This window comes from Labrus mixtus, chromosome 23, assembly GCF_963584025.1.
Source record: "Labrus mixtus chromosome 23, fLabMix1.1, whole genome shotgun sequence".
NCBI lineage: Eukaryota > Metazoa > Chordata > Actinopteri > Labriformes > Labridae > Labrus > Labrus mixtus.
Window position 1 is genome coordinate 11,154,188 of NC_083634.1, and position 20,702 is coordinate 11,174,889.

Here is a 20,702-nt window from a genome sequence, read left to right on the forward strand (position 1 = left end):
CCCACGTCTACTTACGCTGCAGCCGTTGCTTTCCCTTCCCCCTGCACTCTCTCACTCTCTCACTCATTCACTCTCTCTCTCTCTCTCTCTCTCTCTCTCTCTGTCTGTCAGGGCATCTTCTGCTCTTTTTTTAACAGTCAATGTAACGGTTCAAATGTCAAAGAAAAAACGCCAGGCTGCCTCTCCCCCTGTCTGCTCCACCACTGAGGGCTTTGATCAGTTTGTTACTGGAGCTAGTGATCGTGCCTCAGCTCTCGAGCACGATCCCCAGCAAGTACATTAGTGATGGTCTCTGCTAATTGCTAACTCCTTTTAGACTCTTCTTTGCCTCAGTAGAAGAGCTGTGGGTGGCATGGTAACTGGTTGCTCCTTGTCAGTCTTCTGTCCCAGTAGGAAGCCACTGAGCCAAGAGTCTCATCATTCAAGGATTCTGCTTTGGTTCTGGATTCTTACTGTTGTCACTTTGCAGCCTTGCTTCCAAGTTAAATTTTTCATCATTTTCAGTGAATTGTTCTTCTGTTTATTGGAAATTGCAATCATTTTATGTTTCATAATCGTTCAAATATGATGTGAGCGTCAGTCAGCTTTGCATAGAAACAGTGGCATGTCCTTCAAAGGGCATCTTCACCGTTAATGTGTTCAGAGTTTGTACTTGGAACATTTGAACTTTCATCCTCAACGACAACAACAACAACTCTGTGATCAACTCAAAGCAGCAGTGAAAGATTTGGGCGATGCTCGAGTATAAAAGTGAATACTCTTATTCTGTTTATTTCAGCAATTAACTTTGAAAACAATGAACTGTTGTGAGGAAAAGTACAACTACTATTACGCCCCACCATAAAGCAGCCCTATGGGGCTAACAGCAACCCACAAACTGAGCACACAAAACACTTTTACAAAGTCAAGACAAAGGTGTTTTAATAAGCCATACAAATAACTAAATAGTTAACAAAAGTCAACAAAGGTCTAAATCAACAAGACAACACACAATCCCTGACTGAGAGGCAACACACAGCCGTCCCACCTCGGCTTTAAAGCACTGAGGCCAGGAGCTCCTCGTTGAGTAATTAGTAGCTTCATCTGGGCCGAGCTGAAGACAACAGAGAGGGAGAAGGGACAAACAGCACAGAGAAACTACAGCTGTAATACTATCGTTGATTCAATCTTATTTTTGCTCAATATGGACGTTGTGTGTCTTCCCCCCCCCCCCCCCCCCCCCCCCCTCTGCAGGTACACTTACACCCTGTGCCCGTTCAATCAAGTCACACAGAAGAGCTCAGCAGGAACAGAGGTCTCATTAGGGTAAGTACCTCAATCATCCCTTTTTCTCTTTTTGTCTCCACTCTCTAAATCTCAAAGACGTCACTGGCTACAGGAGGTAATGGACAGTGGAAACATTTGATGTGCCGTAAGGAGGACTAGGTGTTAACAATTTAACATTTACACTTTGAGGGACAAAGTTTCCAGCAAACTTTAGAGCACAGTAAGTACAGTGTGTGCTTTGACATTTAGAGTCTGTAGCAGAACACTTTCACACTGCTAATAGAAAGCCAAGAAAAAGGTTACGTTTCCCCCCTCAGCTTCAAGGGAATAGGACTTGTATATATTATCGTCTTCGGTCTTTCATCATGCAATAAAGCCGTAAAATGCTTCTTTTTTTTTTTTTTTTTGGTGTTCATACCAATTAACTACATTCACATGGCAGACTTTTTAGTGCCATGACTGAACCTGAAACAAATCCCAGCGCTGCACTGCTATGAAAGCTCTTTAATCATCGTTACACTTCTCACATGAAGTTACATTAAGTCTAATATTTGCGCTATTGATTCGTACAAAAATCTTATTCAATCTGTGTTAGGCTTCATGTGACCTTTAATCAATCGCCAACAGATCTCTATTACAGTTTTAATACCTTCTGGTCAATGACAAACAGGGGGCGAGTTTCATATACTGCCGGGGTTGTACTGCCTCAGCCTCGATCGGCCCTCGAAGGGTTTCAATTTCATTTAAAGGATTATGCTCTGGCCTTTCACCGTCCCCTCAGGATTGGTTATGTCGGCTGCCGGACGTGTATCAAAACGGCTGTGTGCGATGAAAGATGTCATTCAAGCCCCACAGAAACAGACCTGTAGATGTCACAAGACCGGCTCTTTTTTTTTTTGTCTTTGTTCCCCCAGGAGTGTGTGTGTATCCTGATTGGGAGTGAAATTGTTCCATAAGATCTGCAAAAACAAAACCCAGTGACTTGAAGTGATCCTGATTCTTTTTACACCTCCTAGTCAAAACGATAGCAGTCATTTCACTGCAAAATTCTTCCTGCACCTTTTTCCATCTATTTATAATTCTAACATCTCTGTCAAAACAGGCAAGAAAAAAAAATATGTTCCTAATACTGATGATTTTCTGACTTTCTTTTTTTTTTTCTTCTTCTCTGACTTTTTCTTGTCTTTGAATTTCCCGATGAGGTGATAATTACGGGATGTCTCTTGCCGTCTTTGTCCAGACTCTCATTAATGTTAACCGTCAGTGATCCAACACTTTTCTAGGCTGTAATTATGGAAACGTATTCCATCGACATTGACACCTCTCTGAGGCAAAAAAAAAGAAGCTTTTATGAATTGCGGCAGCTCCGCCCCAAATGGGGAGATTCAATTACTGTGCTGTTTTGGTCGGAGCAGGGACATAAGCTAACAATTTGTTTTGCGAACAACACAATATAAACGCCCAAATGACCGGGGAAGATTTGCAACAAAGTGTCAAAACATTTCGTTTTCCTTTGAGTTATGAGACCATCAGGCTTCACTCGTCTCCTTTTGGCAGTTGAAGTGAGACATTAAAGATAATTTATTAGCAATTATCTCCTTTTGCACATGTACTTTTGCTTTCAGATGGCAAATTAATTGGAGTCTGAAGCAGGGCTGTGTTCTTTTTGCACTGCCGCCTCCCACACTACCCACTCACTTTTGGAGCGGAAAGTGCAAATGCTTCACCATGCTTTAATAGTGCAGGAAAGAGGAAGAACAGAATGCTAACTGTGAGTAATGTGACCCCGACGCTTCTGCCTGCCTGTCACTCATGATGGTATGGAAGGGCAGAAGGACCAAACAGAACCAGTGGTCGAACACGTCTCCTGCTCACACCAGTTGGTCACTCTGTTTGGAAAGAATCGCTGCCAAACACAACTTGAAGGGATGGTTATGATATGTATTACATATTCTTGTTTTTCACATGAAAGCGTACAAGGATGAAGATTTGTCCCTTACCTTAACCATTGATGTAAAAAAAAAAACATGCATTGCGTTGTGTTTCGTTGATATTTTCTTGGTTTTCTAGCCAAGTGGTGCAGCACTTTATGATGAACTACCCTGTTTCTAGAGAGAGTGCACTGATGGTATATGTGAAATGGTTTTGGGGCGAGGTGGGGGTAGGGGAGCGACATGAATCATAGCTTGCACGTAGGGAATAAAGTTCATTTTTTATCCAGACAGACCATCAGTCAGCGCTCGCAGGATATAGCTGGGCCTCCTGATATCAATCTGCATGGAGGCATCCTCCTTTTTTTTTCCCCAGAGGGGGCAATGGCGGAGAGGGGAGTGCTTTGATTTAAACGGCGGCATTTATCACACCTGCTTCAGCCTCCTAAAGGACAAGCATGCGAGGGAGGGAGAGAGAGAGAGAGAGAGAGAGAGGGAGAAATGGCATTAACATGTGTGGCCTGTCGATGAAAAGTGCAAACTGGAACTGTGACTACCGCAGCGACGACATTGCTAATACTTGCTCCGACCAATTCGGCTAATTTGGATTAGATATGTTACGTTCCTGCGGTATTAAACGGAGGCTGTCGCTGCTGAATTCTGATTACAGCTCATGGCCAGAGCTCGGTTTGTTGAAGTGTGTCTAGGCTCATAAAAGTTAAAATTGTCCCCCGAGCTCTAACCTTCCTTCATGCTTGGTTTTGCAGGATAGTTTGTGTTACACCATTAAGTTTACAAATGTTCTTAAGGAACAATAAATCAGCTTCCTCACACTTTCTTCCATAGCTGCCTGCTCCTATCCTGTGGCCACACACACACAGCTGTAAAGATTTCATAAGGCACAGCAGTCATACTGTATGCTCCCAATTATCTGTAAATGTAGATATTATACGACTCATATTCACCTCCTGAATTCCAATGTCTCCATTTTCCATTTCACTTCCCTCCCTTTCGGTAGCAGCAGCTCAACCGCTTCCTGAAATGGCCGTTGTAACAATAACATCAGCCACGATAATGATAACAGAGTAGAAGAAAATGCTTGCATTGCGACAAACACCATCTCGCTGTGACAGCATCATCCATCTTCATAATGTCCCTGCTACCCGCTACCCAGCCCCACCCGCCGCACACAGGGTGGGTACAATGACAGGACGGCAAACACAATGCTGAAAAGGAAAGCAAACATATGCACACATATCAGTGATATGAAGAGTGTGTGTTTGTATTTACCGTCTTTACTTTACACCTTGTTTTTAGAGAAGAACTTGCATACAGTGCATTCTGTAAAAAAAAAAGAGCATTAAAGCACCCTGTCACCGGCACTCAGCTCCCACAAGCCTCAGCTGTATTGACATGTTTCTGTACTTATAGTCAGGCTGCCCAATGACCTGGCTGGGCCCCTGAAAGGCCCAGTGAATGGGCCTTCCTTGGATCAGTAGCCAAAGCGCTAGCCTTCTTGCTAACATCCACTTCCTTGGCCTGGCTCCAGTCAGCTTTTGGAGCACTCAAATCAAATGTGCCTTCCTCTTTGTTTTTGCTTTAATAAGTAGTGATGGGTTATTGTAGCATTAAGATAAAAGTGGTTTGACTGCTGAAATGTAGGATGTAATTTGTCTTTGCCAACCTCCATGTGTCCCTCCCTTTAAGCTCCACCCCTACTCCCCTCCTTGCTTATAGTGACAGTATATAATGAGGTGGTTAGACTTTTAACGTTTGGTGATTTTGCCAAGATTGCCACACATTTACTCAATAGTTGTCTTAGAATCTGCAGTTTGTGGTGTTCTTGGATGAATCTCTTTTATTTATCATCTTTGTCTCTTAATGTAGTGGAGACGAGGGTTTTCTATAAGTGCTGTTTTACCCCTTGTATGAGTCCATGTCGTACGTGTGGGTTAGCATCTTTGTAGCTTCTTTGAAAGCCTCTTGTGCTGCGAGTGAGAGTGTATGATGAATGGCATCATGTGTATGTGTTTGGTATTGTATTAGAAGCATGTGGTTAGCTTAACTCGGCTTTGCGATAAGGTTAACGTCAATTTGAAACGGTTAGCCTGTCTCTCTCCAAAGTGCAAGAATCTTCCAGCATTTAATAAAATAAAAAAAAATCTGCCTAATCTGGTTTTAAAGGACTCAGAGGCCTCTGATATTATTGGCTAAAACTTTATGTTTTTGTGTTAAGTTTTTATGCTAAGCTAAGATAGCCAAACCTTGTCTGGCCCTTGCGCTCATAAGACCCTCCTCATAAATACTCTCACAGCTGTTCTTATAGTTAACAAAGGGCTGATTTGTTTTTTAGCTTACTGGCAAACTTGAGTCTGAGTTTAAATGTTGCTGCTAAAATGTAATTACATTTCTGCACACAATGATGCTTTACACTCCAAACATCACACAATCTAATAGATATTAAATCCACTTACATAAGTCACGGGACATGATAGACCCTCGACTACTAAGACTCTACACTTAGACTCAGTCAGCTTTCTATAAGAGTGTCGGCGGTTCGATCCCAGCTCTTGTACTCAACATGTCATTATGTCACTGGGCAACCCCAAATGGCTCCCAATTGCCTAACCAGGTGTGTGAGAATGGGAACGAGCTTCGTTAATACTCATGGTCCTTTAGAGTACATAGCATCCTCTGCCATCAGTGTGTGAATAGAGTATGAATGAAGGAATATGATATGTAATGTAAAAGCACCTTGAGTTGTCAGAAGTTAAAAACAGTCCATTTATACCGTAGATATTAAATATGCAACTTAGTTAAGTAAAGACATCTACTCATTCCAGTGCCCACAGCCTTTCTTTAGCCTTTTTAAATAGTCTATTGTTTAGTCATTTGACAACTGACTGTTGTTTTTTTTTTTAAGTTGACACTTCCTGTGGCTTTAGTCCGGACTTTTCCTTGGTTTTTAATATATAAGTGAACTAAAACAGCATCAAACATGGGGCTAAAAAAAACAGTCTGACAGCCTTTTTTTCTTTCAAATTAAATTGAAACTTTAACATGATACCCGGGGGGATATAATAAAATGTAGTGACAAACTATAACTGTTCTGAAAATGATGACAAAGCACAGAGCAAGGTGAAGTGTATTCTCAAGTTGTCATTGTCAAAAACATGAAGTGTGTTTTCAACTGAAAACTGGTTCAGACTGAAGCGATACAACCGCATTGTCAACATTAATCAGCAGTAATTAGCTTTAGCGCCTAGCTATTATGACCTGTCACCGTGAGCAGAAGTGCATCTTAAATATTTATGTTGCCCCTTTCAGAGTTGGTTTAGGATTAACACATCAAAACAGCTCCAGAAGTGTGAACTCTGAAACCTCAGTTTGATGTATCCCTATGACAAAGTACCAATGACGCATTGTGTTTTTAGACTTAAGTTGTAATATTACGAGAAAAGAGTCGCATTAATAAAACGTTCAGGCGGCTTGTAAGACAGCCATGCCTTTTCATGGTCCTGATATGTATGAAAATGTGCTGATGTGGCAGAAGGTATTCAGTGTAACTTCAAGAGGCTCCGCAGTTTAGCTATTTTCCGATATTCCTCTTCACTTTCTACATGTGGCTAAGACTTCATTCTCCTCATATAATAGAAAAAAATACATCTTTATGCTAACACTATGACCTTTTCCTCAATTTTGTTAAATAATCAGATCATCATAATTCAGACTTTTTTCTCAAATATATTTTTTTTATTTGGCCAAATATGTAAAATGAAGTTATTATAAAAATTAACTTATACATTCTTTCCAGACAAACTCATTAAAGAGCCAACATGATAAGAATGGTAGTATTCCTTGTTGAGATGAGGCACATTTCCCTCCAGACAGTGGGTGGAGATGATTTAAATGTAGCTGTGGAGGAGGGAGGGATCAGCTGAAGGGTCGCCCAATGAGTTTTTGTTTTATGACCCAAGGGAAATCAGGTGGCCACGCGGTGTGGGTCACGGGGTCGGCGTGTGTCGCCCTCCAAAGTTCAAGGAGTCGGCCTTCTATTGTGCCGGGGTCAGACTGCTCTGCTCTCATCATCATAGAGAGCACACGAGGAGAGGGGAAGGGGAATAGAAAAGCAGTGGTGAAATTGTGCAGGGCCGCGGCGAGCAGCCTTCAACCTTGGAAATAGTCTTTGTCTGACAGGCCAGGCTTGGACTACGCCCAACATGCAACGCTCAAAACAGGATAGACAAAACAAGAATAATAATAACTCTTAGACTGTGAGGGCGGATATGAAACCACGAGCCATGAAAGAAGAGAGAAAATCTTCACCACTCTGGATATGAGTCAGATTGTGCACCTTTAAAACAAGAACATATAAGCAGGAGAGGTTATAAATGTTCTGATTTATGATTTTTATGACTAAAGCAGATACATTGGCTGGAGATGTAGGCAGTGATAGTGCGTCTGTGTTACAGAGTCAAGGGAAAAAGACAAAAAGGGTATTGTGAAACAACAAAAAAAAGGCTATTAGTGTTGTCAGTTACTTCTGCAGGTTCATATCTCTCAGTATTCAAACCCACAGGTCTCCCTTGAACTGCTTTATTGAACAGTAGGTTTTTCAAACAGAAAAACAGTGCAGAACGGAGGTAGCCTAGCAACATTGAAACCACACTGAATGACTGCGTGTGCTCGCTGCAAGGAGAAGGAGCCAGGCAGCTGAAATGACAGCAAAGAGCAACCCCAGAGAGAGTGGGATGTGCTGGCCACCGTGGAAAATACAAATAGGTTGTATGCTACTGTAGACATACGCCTGCTGTGTACAGATCTGCCTTTCTGAGCTACATTCACACCTAGCATAACAACCGTTTTCTCACACCTGCTGCTAAGCTGGCTTTGAAGCTACTGACCCTATATTGTTCTCAAAAACAGATCTCCGACATGAAAAAAAATGAAATCCCCAAGTTTAGAGAGGAAGAGGTACAGCCATGTGAATGCCTCCAGGCTGTCAGTCCTCTGAGGGGCCCGAGCTGGAGTGATCCAGCTGAGGAGAGACTCTCTTCTCTGTGGCCATGGTAATATGGAAATATGTTCATTAGATCAATAAAAACCAGCCCCTTATGAGGGCTGCTGCCAATTCCCAACGTTTTGTTTTAAAAAGTCTTAAAGAAACGAGGGTCATTGAAGAAAATGATACCAAGTCCCTTTCCGACGATTAATTCATGTACACTTGCAGTTTTTCTGCAGTTTATTTAAATAAGAGGAGAAAAGCACTGTGGATAATTATCTCGTTAGGTCGCCACTTTATTGCGCAGCGATCGCGAGGGAGCTGTAAAAGTATTATTGTAAAAGTCCACAAGCAGGTTACCAATGAGCACAAAGAAATTGAATTTGAATTTGAAATGATATAGAAGGATAGCCCCTTGAGATGTATTATCTAATTTTCAAGGGAGTCCTAAATTGAACATCAACTTGAGATTGAAACTGGAAATGATACATTTGAACATCTCTAAAAGGTCACATATTATCCAAAATACACTTTATCATGTTTTTCTAATACTAATATGTGTCCTTCCCTAGTCTGTCTACAAACCCCCAAATTATGAGAAAAGTCCATCCTGGAAAATGTGTGCTCAAACAGGCCGTTTGGAGGTTTTCCCTTCATGACATCACAAAGGGCAGTAACCCCTCCCCCAGGTGGGTGACACTCCCACAGCTAGGTGTTTGTTCCGCCCTCTGAGTCTGCTTTTTCACTGAAAACAATAGGGCATGAAGCGAGAAAGCCAGAGCCACCCAAGTCCTTCCAGAGAGGGGGCGTGGTCAGACACAGCTTATTTCTATTTAAAGCTACAGACACAGAAACAGCCTGTTCTGAGCAGGGTGAAATAGAGGGGTTTATAGGCATGATCAAATACAGGATCAAAGTGGATTTATAACAAGGAACTTCACAGACATGTTTTGGCTCTGAGACTTTTTAAACTTGTAGAAAAGGAGGATCATATGTGACCTTTAACAATCGGCTCACTCAGGGGAGAGCTAAAAACACAACTTTCTTATATGTTGGAATCTATTATTTTCTAGATTTTACTTAAACTGTGTGCCGTTATTGGGCCCCCTAAGAAAAGTAACATGGAATCAACAATACTGAGCAGTGATAGCATTTGTGCTAATGCTGAATGGGACTCTAATGGCATGCTAATTAATTGCATACACAAAAATAATGTCTCCTGAGGTCAACAACTACCAAAGCAGATGATACTAAAGTTGAGTGAGTAGAAATAACACCACTTTCAAAGAGTCATTTACCAATTAGTGAAATCTGTTCATGCTTGTTTCTGGTGCAAGGCCTTCCTTTTTTTATAAATCCCCCTGGCGTTTAAAATCTTCTGCTCTTATAGGATGAAAATGGAACAGATGATCAAATGTTTCCGTTCACTCAGTGATTTTAAACATTGGATTTGTTCATGTGTTGTAAAATGGTTTGATCCTTTTCTTCAGTGCTGTACGTGAATATCTTTAACATCAGCATGTTTGTTTGAAAAGTTCTGAAGACCGATACTGATTCAAACATATTTGTCATTTTCATTAGCATGTACGTTTTCTCAGTACAGACAGTCCTTCAAACATTTGATATACATGATTTTTATATTCTGATTAAATTATTCATCAAACTGTCATTTGGAAAGCACCAAATCATATTTCCATGCATATTTCTTTTGAAGTAAAATGACTAATGGCCGTGTTGCATCTTCTAATGAGCTCATATCAAAGACGGCCCCCGTCCCTTGTTAAGCATTGATCGGTATTTGGGCAAAAAAAAAAAAAAAAAAAGGGAGGGGGGGATTTTTAGTATTTGATTATTTTCATCTCCTCTAAGCCGTAATGATTTAACCTACAGAGTGGTGACAGTTCCACTGGAACAAGGGCATAATTATGCATTTAAGTGTTCTACTTAATGTGCTCGTTTTCAAGCTGTCAAGGTCATTCGCTGGAGTGCCATTAGCTGAGAGAGGGGCCCTCTTACCTGGAAACATGGCAGTCGTTTAGTGCCCAACACTGGAGAGAGGAGCAGGGTGCAGTACTGCTGCAACCACCGACAGGCAGCTGTTAAATGAATGTAACGCCCCTGTCTAGGAAAATGTAACTCCTATATAACTGTGTGTATAATGTGTTTGTTATCCAGCCGCAGCCCACACCTCATCCCGCCATCAGGGTGAAAGGGTAACGACTCTGGAGGAGAGGGTTAAAGTGGTAAGGGGTGGAGGGTAAAGGATGGGGTGGCTGATACTCTGAACCCCTGATAGCCTTTCTTGTGTGTCGCCATGGCAACATCTAGCCCCGTCGTTAATGAGGCACAAGTGAAGTGTTAACAGAATACTGATTTGGGTTTGACATCGGCCCTGATTCATGTCTGTCAGGGGGTGTGGATGGAATATGCACCCTTAGATAGATTAGTTAGATTTATAACCACACATAAAAAAAAAAATAAAGATGGCCTCGCTGTTCTGTTTATGAAAACAAAATGTGCCGCTGATGTTACTATGTGATTTAGAGTAATTATTTTGGTCAGCGTGTTATCCATAAGAAAACAGGAATGGCTGCAGGAGACAAAAACATCCATTTAGTGGTTTTCTATTAGAATAGTTGACCTGCTGAAGATTATTTATATCCTCTCATCTGTTATTATCTGTAATAATATAAGTGTGTTCCATTCTGTGCCCTACAATACAGAAAAACATACCAACAAAGAGAAATAAATGCCCGTTTGTGAGTGTGAAATCATGTGAAAGCAAAGCCCTGAGTGAGCAAGAGCCCTTCACATGTTACTGTGCCTATGAATTATTTATTAAGGTGCTGCGAGCGGCGGGTGGTAGGAGGGTGAGAGGAGCATCTCTGACTGGCACGGTAATGGCAGTGTCTGCGCTTTCTGATTGGTGACCTTACACGAGTGGCAGGGGTTAGCGATGCTTGGCACTGCTTGGCTGCGAGAGAGGGGCATTTATTCTTCAGTGGATCCAAATTGGCCAGTGGCCTCCAAATTGCTCGCTCTACCTGTCGGCGCGCCGCGGCATCTCATCTTAAAAATGATTAGCGCATTAACAGCATAGTGAGGGGAATAACTTGCTGCCCCAGATCCCTTGTTAAAACAGAGAAAAGCATAGCTGTGAGGGATAATTCATTGCGGCGGCTAATGAGTGGATGCTACAGTGAGAAGGTGACGGTAATAAGCGCAGACTTTACACCAACTTAACACAGGTGAGGACTCAGAGCGAGGATCTGGTTGTTAGAGAAGTGTTTACAGGTAATCTAAAGCTCAGCTGGCACCTGTGGTTGTTGACAGTTGCTTAAAATAAATGGAGTTTATTTCAAGCCCCAGTCTTAATGTTGACATCCTCTTAATGACTGAAACTGATGGGAGATGATGCTCATGTTTAGAAAATGTTCAGTCCTGCACCTAAACTCTGTTATTACTCTGTTTTGGAATATTGTCACCTTTTATTTTACACAGTTTTCTTCCAGTAACCAGTGATTCCCCAATGACAGGGATGTGTTTGCTAGCTGCCTTCAGCTTGAACAACAGATTATTTTCTTTCATCCCTCATACAGATACCTTTGCCCAAATGTGTGTATTTGATAGTACGATTTCAGCCGACTAACGACTAACATTTAAAAGCCCAGTTTGAGTCGGACTAACTATAAATCCACTCTTTCCAACTGCTTAAACATACTGAATGCTACAGCTTAAACAAAGAAGCTGGACTGGCACATATGTGGTCTGAGGTAGAGAGCCCTTATTAAACCAGCAAACATAATCCCATCAACACAGACGGAGCTTTGTGCTGAGATCTCCTGAACAGACCAATCACATACCTCTCACACTTATCCTTTAAAAAATATCTGTTGTTAACACATTATTTTTTTTTTAAATCGACAAATCAATTGGAGATCAGTTTGTTGAAATTTGTCCGATCACTTTTTAATAAATGGAGGACTTTTCTTAATGCTGTTATGTGCAGTCAATCACGTTTAAGTACATATATTTATAAGTATGAATTCATCCTTAGCTATAGATGGAAGTATTTTTCTTTCCATGTTAAAAATGTATTTCCTTTAGATGCACGACTCCTGTATACAAACATGTATTAAACATGAAAATATAGAATAATATGCAGCTTGCATTTGTGTTTGAGAGGCAGACCCACTGATGCTGCAGTGGAGTTAACATCAGCTTTCTAATGTGTACAAAAACACAACGGATGCTCTGAAGGCAAATAAGCAAATTAATAGTCTGTTTTCTTGGGGAAACCACAGACGTACTAAACGGGGCCAGCATTGTGTTCATGTTTTCTCTGTGGTTATGTTCGTCCATTTTCCCTCTGCAGAGAAGGCCCAGGGTCTGAAAACACACGCACACAATCCACAGACACACATCAATGCACTTCTGGCCCAGATTTGTTTCTCCTCCCTCAGTATCTGCGGGCTGTTTAAACACCAGAGTGGAGTTGTTCAAATGATAATTGCTTGTGAAAGGTTGATTTGTGGCTATATCAGAGAGAGAGAGGGAGGGGGGGTGGGGGGGGGGGGGGGGGGGCGGGGGGGGTACTCTCCTCTCAGTGTTGAGCGAGATTAGCCGTGGATCTTCGGGATTTATCGCTCGAGGCACGCGGATTAATGCCACGATGAAGTTTAAAACACAATCAGTGGCGACCGCGTCGTTTGAAAAAAGAAATAAGAGGAGCTTAAATGAGCTGAGAAGAAGAAAAGAAGGCTGATCATCTATTTTAAAGCTAATTATTCCTAATGAGGATAAGAGTGTGAAAAAGAAATCTGTGAAAGAGTTCGAGCACTCTGATAACAACGTAACCAACTAAGTATTTTAAACTGGACATCTACACAAACTTCTTATTTACTTTTCTGGCTTTCTTCAGGTTGTTGTGTTTTTTTTCCAGGTGTAGGTAATGAAATCATAACTCCATCTGCTTTTCTGTGTCAATAGAAATCACACCTTAGTGATTCAGAGAGAAAAGTAAATGAGATTGCCTCCCTAATGTGTGCAGTACCAGGCATGTCTGAAACCCACCATCTCACCCACAATGCAAAGTAAATGTACGGATAATAGGTTTAGCGGGCTAGATATGCTGCGATTACAGGTTTATCTGTGATGGAAGGTGCTTTTTATGGCATTAGAAGAGGCCAGACAGAGGGTGAATCATAACCCAGATACCAGTAAATAAGATTCTCCAGGTTTTTAGGCCTTAAAAGAAGCAGTGTTCAATATCTGCTACCATTAATCTTCAAAAGGAAGTCTGCATTCGTGGCCTCTCTCTTGTCTCCGTGAGGTCGGAAATGGATTTCCCACAAAAGATAAGATGCAATTTACTCCGCGCTGCCGATGTTAATCTGTTTACGTTCCTTAATTTTGTTCATTCATGCGGTCTTATTGGACTGAAGAACAGAAATGTGTCTGTTTCCTCTGGTGTACGCCTGAACATCTGAGTCTGAATAGTAATTCTTAGGTGTGAATCATGCTGTTGTGCAGAAATACAGGATACAAGAAAACACATTCAGTTACCTTCAGATACTAGATTATCCCTGCTGCATCGTGGCGGCCGCTTTAAGCCAAACTGTGATGAATTGGATGAGAAAAGTTGTCATCAAGCCAGGGGGCTCATTTTGCACATTTAGGTTCTGCTGTGTTGTAGTGTCAGGGTCAGACTTCCATACAGTCATGTTGGTGCACCTAGGTGCCATGATGCAGCAGCAGAGGCCAATTGGGATTTCTTTTAGAGGTGTAAATAACTAGTTTAGTGATAACTGTTGACTGGCTGAAGAAAACGGCTTTCCAATACGAAGTGCGAGTAGGTTTTCTGACAGGTAATGGTCAATATGATTCCACAATGGAACTCCTGCGAGTGTGTTGGCTGAATCTCCGTGATAACTTAAACCGAAGTGATGGAGTTGTTGCTGCCTCCTGAGGTGTGGGGGAGATGCTGATACAGCTTTGAAGTTAAGGAAGATTATTAAGAAGGAAGCAGGCGGAGGCATGAGGCAATGGGAGCTACGGCGGACGAGGAGGTACGAAGGTGATGCGCATCGGGATCGCTGGTCAACTAGCAGCAAGAGCTGAAGCACTGTCACTTTCTCCGCTTGACATGTCTGCAGCCCCTGACAGCAATCCATTTGAGGGCCTCCTGGTACTAAGAGAGTGCTAAAACCCAATCAAACAGGCTGGAAGGAAAAAGGCGAGACGCTCGGGCCCAGCTGGCTTCCACTTGTGCGAGCAATTCACCTGCGAGTGACCCGTTCAGGCATCTTAAATAAGCCATGCACATCATGGATGGCAAAAGAAGGCACTCTCAGGGACCTGTGGACGGCCGCATGTCTGTGCAGCTGGAGAGTGCTTTTTCAAAGTAAAGAGGATTCCGTGTTGGACCTCATCAAGGTCAAATGAGAATGAAACGGCATTTAAAGAAGTGGGGAAAGAAATTCTATATTTCTTGGACACAGTTTAATACAAGATACACTATAATAAACTGTGTATTTATTGAGTTTTATAATCTGTCATATTAGATTCACGCCCTCTATGGTCCTGCTTTCATTCAACTACCAGCCCATTTTAAGTAAGTGAAATGTTGGCAAAGAGAAATGTGACTCAGGTGTGTTTACATCATCTGTTTATGAAGACAGACTAGTGGAGTATAGCTTCTGGTTTATGGAGATTGATGAACCCAGTAACATTTTCCCAACGACTTTATGGTCTCAATTTCTATTTTTTGATCCTTATCAGTACTGCATAATGTTCACACTATAGGGCATGATTATCAGCAATTGATAAGTTATTTAGTATGTTTACTTGCACAGTTAGGTTGAGCTACGGTTGAGATACATGCTTCGAGGTAGAATCGATTTAATTAACGGAAAAAAGGTCAGATAGACGGCGATACGTCCCCAATAGTAACTATTGACTTTCTTCTGGTTTTGCTAATAAGATAGCAAGTTAGCAATGGCAAAGTGGTGGTTCTACTTCAAACTCTGAAAACAACTTTAAGGCCCTGTACATACTCAACGATTTTTTTTTTTACTTTTTGGGTTACGCACTGGCACAGATGAGGTCTGATGAGGTTTGTATTTGGTGATATCTGGAGACAGATGACAAAGCAACTTCTGGTATGCTGTTGGACTTCTGGGTCAAAGCTTGGTGCAGGGGCTGTAGAACACCTAGTCCAGTTAGGGCCCCAATTAAACATGAACAAGAGTTAAATGATCTCCAACTCCATTATCTCAGTGTGTTAATCTGACTTTGACAAGTTCTATTTAGTACGATTTCAGCCGGACTCATGCTTTAAATGCATTTAAAAGTCCAGGCTGAGACAAAATGCAGACCCAAATCACCGTCAGTTGTAATATTTCTCCTCCTGTAAAGAGTGATGCTTCATCAGAACTGATACAACAAAGACGTTTTTCATCACCCATTAAACAAAAAATTGCCCCTTTTAAAACCAAAAGAAGAGGCAGAAACCACTTTCTGCTTTCCGCAAACATCATGCAGGCTTGTGTCATCTTGTTTAAATCCAGATATAAAACATACAATAGGCATTTATATGCTATAAAGATCCATTACAGAACCAATCAGGACATCGTCATAGGCCTTAGAATAGCATCAGATACGCGTTTTAATGCTAAAAGCACTACTTAAAGTACAGAGTTGCTCTAATCCTGCGTGGAAAGGTCACTGCAGGGACATTGATAAAGTGATGTGCACTTGTGACGGGCTTGATTCTGGTGTGAAAAGCACTTAGGCAGATTAAAATAACAGTATGCCAAACTTACAGCATTTAGTGTCTTTTTCCTCCACGGTGATTAAAAGAACAATGACAAGTCTGAACACATTGATTTTCATTATTTGTTCTTTCCTCTTGAGTATTTAGCACTTCAGACAGAAAAGAGTTGCTAGCCTATGTAGGGCAGGAGATCAGAGCGTTTCATTGCAATCTTCAATCAACCATGCAAGAAATGCAGAGAAGATTTCCTTCTCTAACAGGATTACAATGTTTTTACAAAAATCAATACTCGCCAGCAGCGTGACTGCACTCGACGCCACCTCAAAGGGGCAGCTGAAGTTCAACAAAAGATCACAGGAAGTTAGCTGGTGAGAGCGTGATCAAGTGGCATCTGTCAGTACTGTGAGCTGTGTTGGCCCGAGTCCACTGGCGCCCTGGTTTGCTTTGGTTCTCCAAATGTTTGGTGAGAATGTAATTAGCTCGCACTGGGCAGGCACAACCTCATTTGAGACGGGCTCCACTGGCCTTGAGATATTCTCTTCTCCCTTCCCCTGTGTGTTATTGCACACAGAATTAACTCTGACTAAATGGTAATTAATATTTCCCCTCCATTGTGTAAGAGAGGAGGGGACGCCATCCAAAGGAGGTTGCTGCCAGAGCGGCCATCTTGCCAGGAGAAAAACCTAGTGGTGTTCAAAATAAATGATAATGCTCCTGTGCTAAATATGTCCCCCAGTTTTAGTTTGAATGACTGATTAAAGTTTGGCTTCATGAAAAAAAAGACAGAAACTTTTATCAAACTGACCATTTAGTTTTCTTTCTTTATTACAGGAAGTGGGGGATGTGGGCAGGAACTCCAAAGGACCAGTACAGTCAGATGGTGTATGAGAATGGAGAACCATGCTGGCAAGGAGGTTCACGCAGTACTACAGTAAGTCGTACATGTGTTTCACACACAAACAGACAGGAGACACACACACACACACACACACACACACACACATACACTCATCAGTAATGGGAGCATATGAGAGCACAAAGAGGCAGACATGAATAAAGTAATAGAGAGACAGATGAACAAATGGTACAAGCACGCTGACAGGCTGTCAAACACACAGATGGATACACGAGGCAGTAAAGGAAGTTCTTCCCTAAATAAAAGATGTGATACAGATACCGTTTGGATTTTAATTTGTTATGACAATTGTGGACATTCCAGGGTTCCAAAGTTAAATTCCCCCGTAAACGCTCTCAAAACAAAACCTGTTTCCTTTGGTAAAAACATGTCTCCAGTGCTGTTCAGCACTTAAAATGTCAGTCAACATTACAAAACAACCCACTTTAAACTGCCTCTGTAACAGGTTAGGGAAGGAGGGTTTGACTTTGCATTACCGTGGAAACAGAAGATAATGAAATTATCACAAATTATAGTAACTCCAGGTTCACTACTTATTAGTTTAATAAGAAAAAAAAATAGTCCTTTGATTTGGTATGGCGTAATACATAAGATATCAGAAGATATTAGCAGCATAACAGAAACATAGAAGTGTTTAGTGTTCATGATACAGTACAGTTCAGATCATCAGATGCTTCAGCCACAACATTTAACTAAATGTTTTTAGTGAGCTCCAAAAGGTTCTAAACTATATAAAAACACTCTCCCCAATCAGAGAAGTTGAACACGACGGCTTTAACAACCCGACAACCCACCTCACAAATAAATCTAATGATATCGTTAAGCAAAGAGGCCTGACTGCTTTTGGGTGCTCGATAGAAAACAGCCAAATGAAGCTCCTCTTTCAGCACATTCATGAGGGACAAGTTGTAGCCTTCTCGCCCGGTCTGCTCTCTGCGTGCCTCATTCTGCGCATGTGTGTTTCAACAATGGGGACTTATTTGATCAGTAAAAGACACTCAGTCGTCATGGCCCACTCAGCAGACCGGCAGAAAGGAGTTTCTTTCAAAGCCAAGTAGTGGGAGCTGACTCGCTTTTACCCCTTGCATTGCTTTAATGGTTAATGTCACTCCAGCGTCTCTTTCCCCACTATAACCTCATTTTGATGAGATTCATTTACATTTCTGTGTTGGATTTGCTCAATTAAAAATGTAGCACCTCTAATCATCTTATTTGCTTTGCCTGCCCCCTCTTCAAATCAGAGTCCAATGGATGTCTTTCACAAATTTATGTACTCATGCCATCCAGGGGATCCCTTTGAAAGAGACTAAATTGAATCCCTTTGATACGACCCCCTAACCGTGTGCAGTTGGCATAAATGAAGTCTCGTCAGAAGTCGATGCTCATTATATTTGAAATGCTGAACCTCATCTGTGCGTAGTGCTCTCTCTCTCAGCGGTGAAACACTCGTCTGTCTTTAAACTGGAGAAGTGGGACCAGTGATGTATTGTTACAGTGGTGGATATGGAGGTAATCTAAACTCGGGCAGCATGCAGTACAGCTGAAGACTCTTTTGGGAAGGGGGAACTTGAGCGTTTCAGTAATTAATGAAATTCAAAGTGCTCTAAGTAAGTTAAGCTACAGCTGCTGTAGCATGACTCCGGCTCCAGATTCAAACTGATCTCTGCCATTGTTTTATAATGTCATCACAGTCATGTGTGAATGCAAATATGTTTGCATATATATATAAGCTTTTATGTATACATTTATGAATGTATGCACATATGTATTTATGACTTTATAATATCTAATACTATTTTTTTTTTCACCTGCAGCTGTCATATTCACACACACACATATCTGTTCATCCAGATATTAAGTGTTTTAACAAGAAACGATTTCTAATCCAATACGGGATAATAACCAAATGATTACTTGTACCTACCTGAATCTCAAGCATGTCAGGTTCCCATAGTCTTCCTTCTCCAGGTGCTTTTGTTTGCCAGAGTGATTTTCTTTTGAGGGTGCAGTGTGATGTGAAGGGTTGCTATGGAAACCCCTAAAAGTAAATTGTGTTTTTCCCCTTCCATTCTTCTGCAGGGGGTGTCAAAGGTCGCTTGTTAAAACATCCCTGAATGTTCTCCTGACTTCATGTTGATCTCCCATAATGAAACTATCCTCTGAAACAAATCATTTATTTACCCCAACCAACTCCAGTTGTACTTTAATTCTTGCATGCTATCATTTGTAGCATTCCTTTTTTCACAAATGGTGTAAGATCAGGAAAAAAACACTTAAAGAAAAGTTAGGACATGATCTCCTCTTGGGAGATAAACCTGCTATAGCTCTTGACTCAGGCTAACTACAGCTCTTCTTCTTCTTCCCACATCACCTTAACTTTATCTCTCTTTGTGTTTTTCTAGGTCACTCTGACATGCGGAACGGAGACAGCCTTGCGATCGGTGAAGGAGCCCAGCAAATGCCAGTACATCATGGACTTCCAGACTCCTGTGGCCTGTCAGCCGGTGTTGAAGCAGCGGGGCATACACAGTGAACTGTGACCCTTTCCCTTACTGCCCTTGCCTACATTAACTTAGCCCTCTATAGCTAGCCTGGGATGACAAGTTTGGATCCTAAGGGTTCCCTCGAACATCTGTGTTGTCAGAATATATATCCCAGTACTTACAAGATAGTCTTGCTAGTGTCAGAATCAGATTTCCAGTAACACTGCTTCTTTACAAATGGAGTTATCATTAACTGTTACATATTTCAGTAGAGGATGTACTCATGATTTAATGTATACAAGTATTCCTTTTGCTGCACTATATTTTTTTCTTCTCTGTATGAATAAATAAAGACAAACTGGATCTGAGACTGATATCATTTCTGTATCTGCTCAAAAACATGCACAACATACAAACCCACATTATATACACACACACAAACATACTGTACATTCACATACATACAAAAAAACAATCTTATCTGGTGAAAATTCACATTCGCATATTATCCAAGACATGAACACACATGCATTCATAGACAAATATTAAAATGACACAATACTATCATACATGTTTAAACATACATATATGAATACATACAGTACACATACATTCATACATATACACACACATACTACTGTAAGTACATGTACAGACATCCTTCCAAATATTCATGTTTTAATACAAACACATACAAACATACATATAAACACAAATACATATATACATAAATTTTTCTTGACATAGGTATGTATATCGTCATAAATACCTTTGTCGGGAAAAATGAAGAAAACAACATATGTCAAAAAAATGGTATGTATGTTGTTTTTCGACAGGTATGTGTACATACTACTGTATACACATACATACACACATACCTTCTACTTTATATAATACTGTATACACATACATACACACATACATATACACATACATACACACATACATATACACATACATACACACATACATACACACATACATATACACATACATACACACATACATACACACATACCTTCTACTTTATATAATACTGTATACACATACATACACACATACATATACACATACATATACACATACATATACACATACATATACACATACATATACACATACATACACACATACATACACACATACCTTCTACTTTATATAATACTGTATACACATACATACACACATACATATACACATACATATACACATACATACACACATACATATACACATACATACACACATACATATACACATGCATACACACATACATATACACATACATATACACATACATACACACATACATACACACATACATATACAT

At 40.9% G+C, this 20,702-nt stretch overlaps 1 protein-coding gene across 1 annotated transcript in view; it reads left to right on the forward strand.

Moving 5' to 3' along the window:
• The window catches only part of LOC132958319 (glucosidase 2 subunit beta-like), a 130,311-nt gene extending 110,571 nt beyond the window's left edge, over positions 1 to 19,740 (forward strand). The window contains exons 13-15 of the mRNA XM_061031068.1: positions 1,234 to 1,305; positions 16,805 to 16,904; positions 19,292 to 19,740. Coding sequence (XP_060887051.1) covers positions 1,234 to 1,305; positions 16,805 to 16,904; positions 19,292 to 19,429 — 310 coding nt within the window. The 3' untranslated portion in view covers positions 19,430 to 19,740. The remainder of the gene's footprint in view (positions 1 to 1,233; positions 1,306 to 16,804; positions 16,905 to 19,291) is intronic.
• The last annotated feature ends 962 nt before the right edge of the window (positions 19,741 to 20,702 follow it).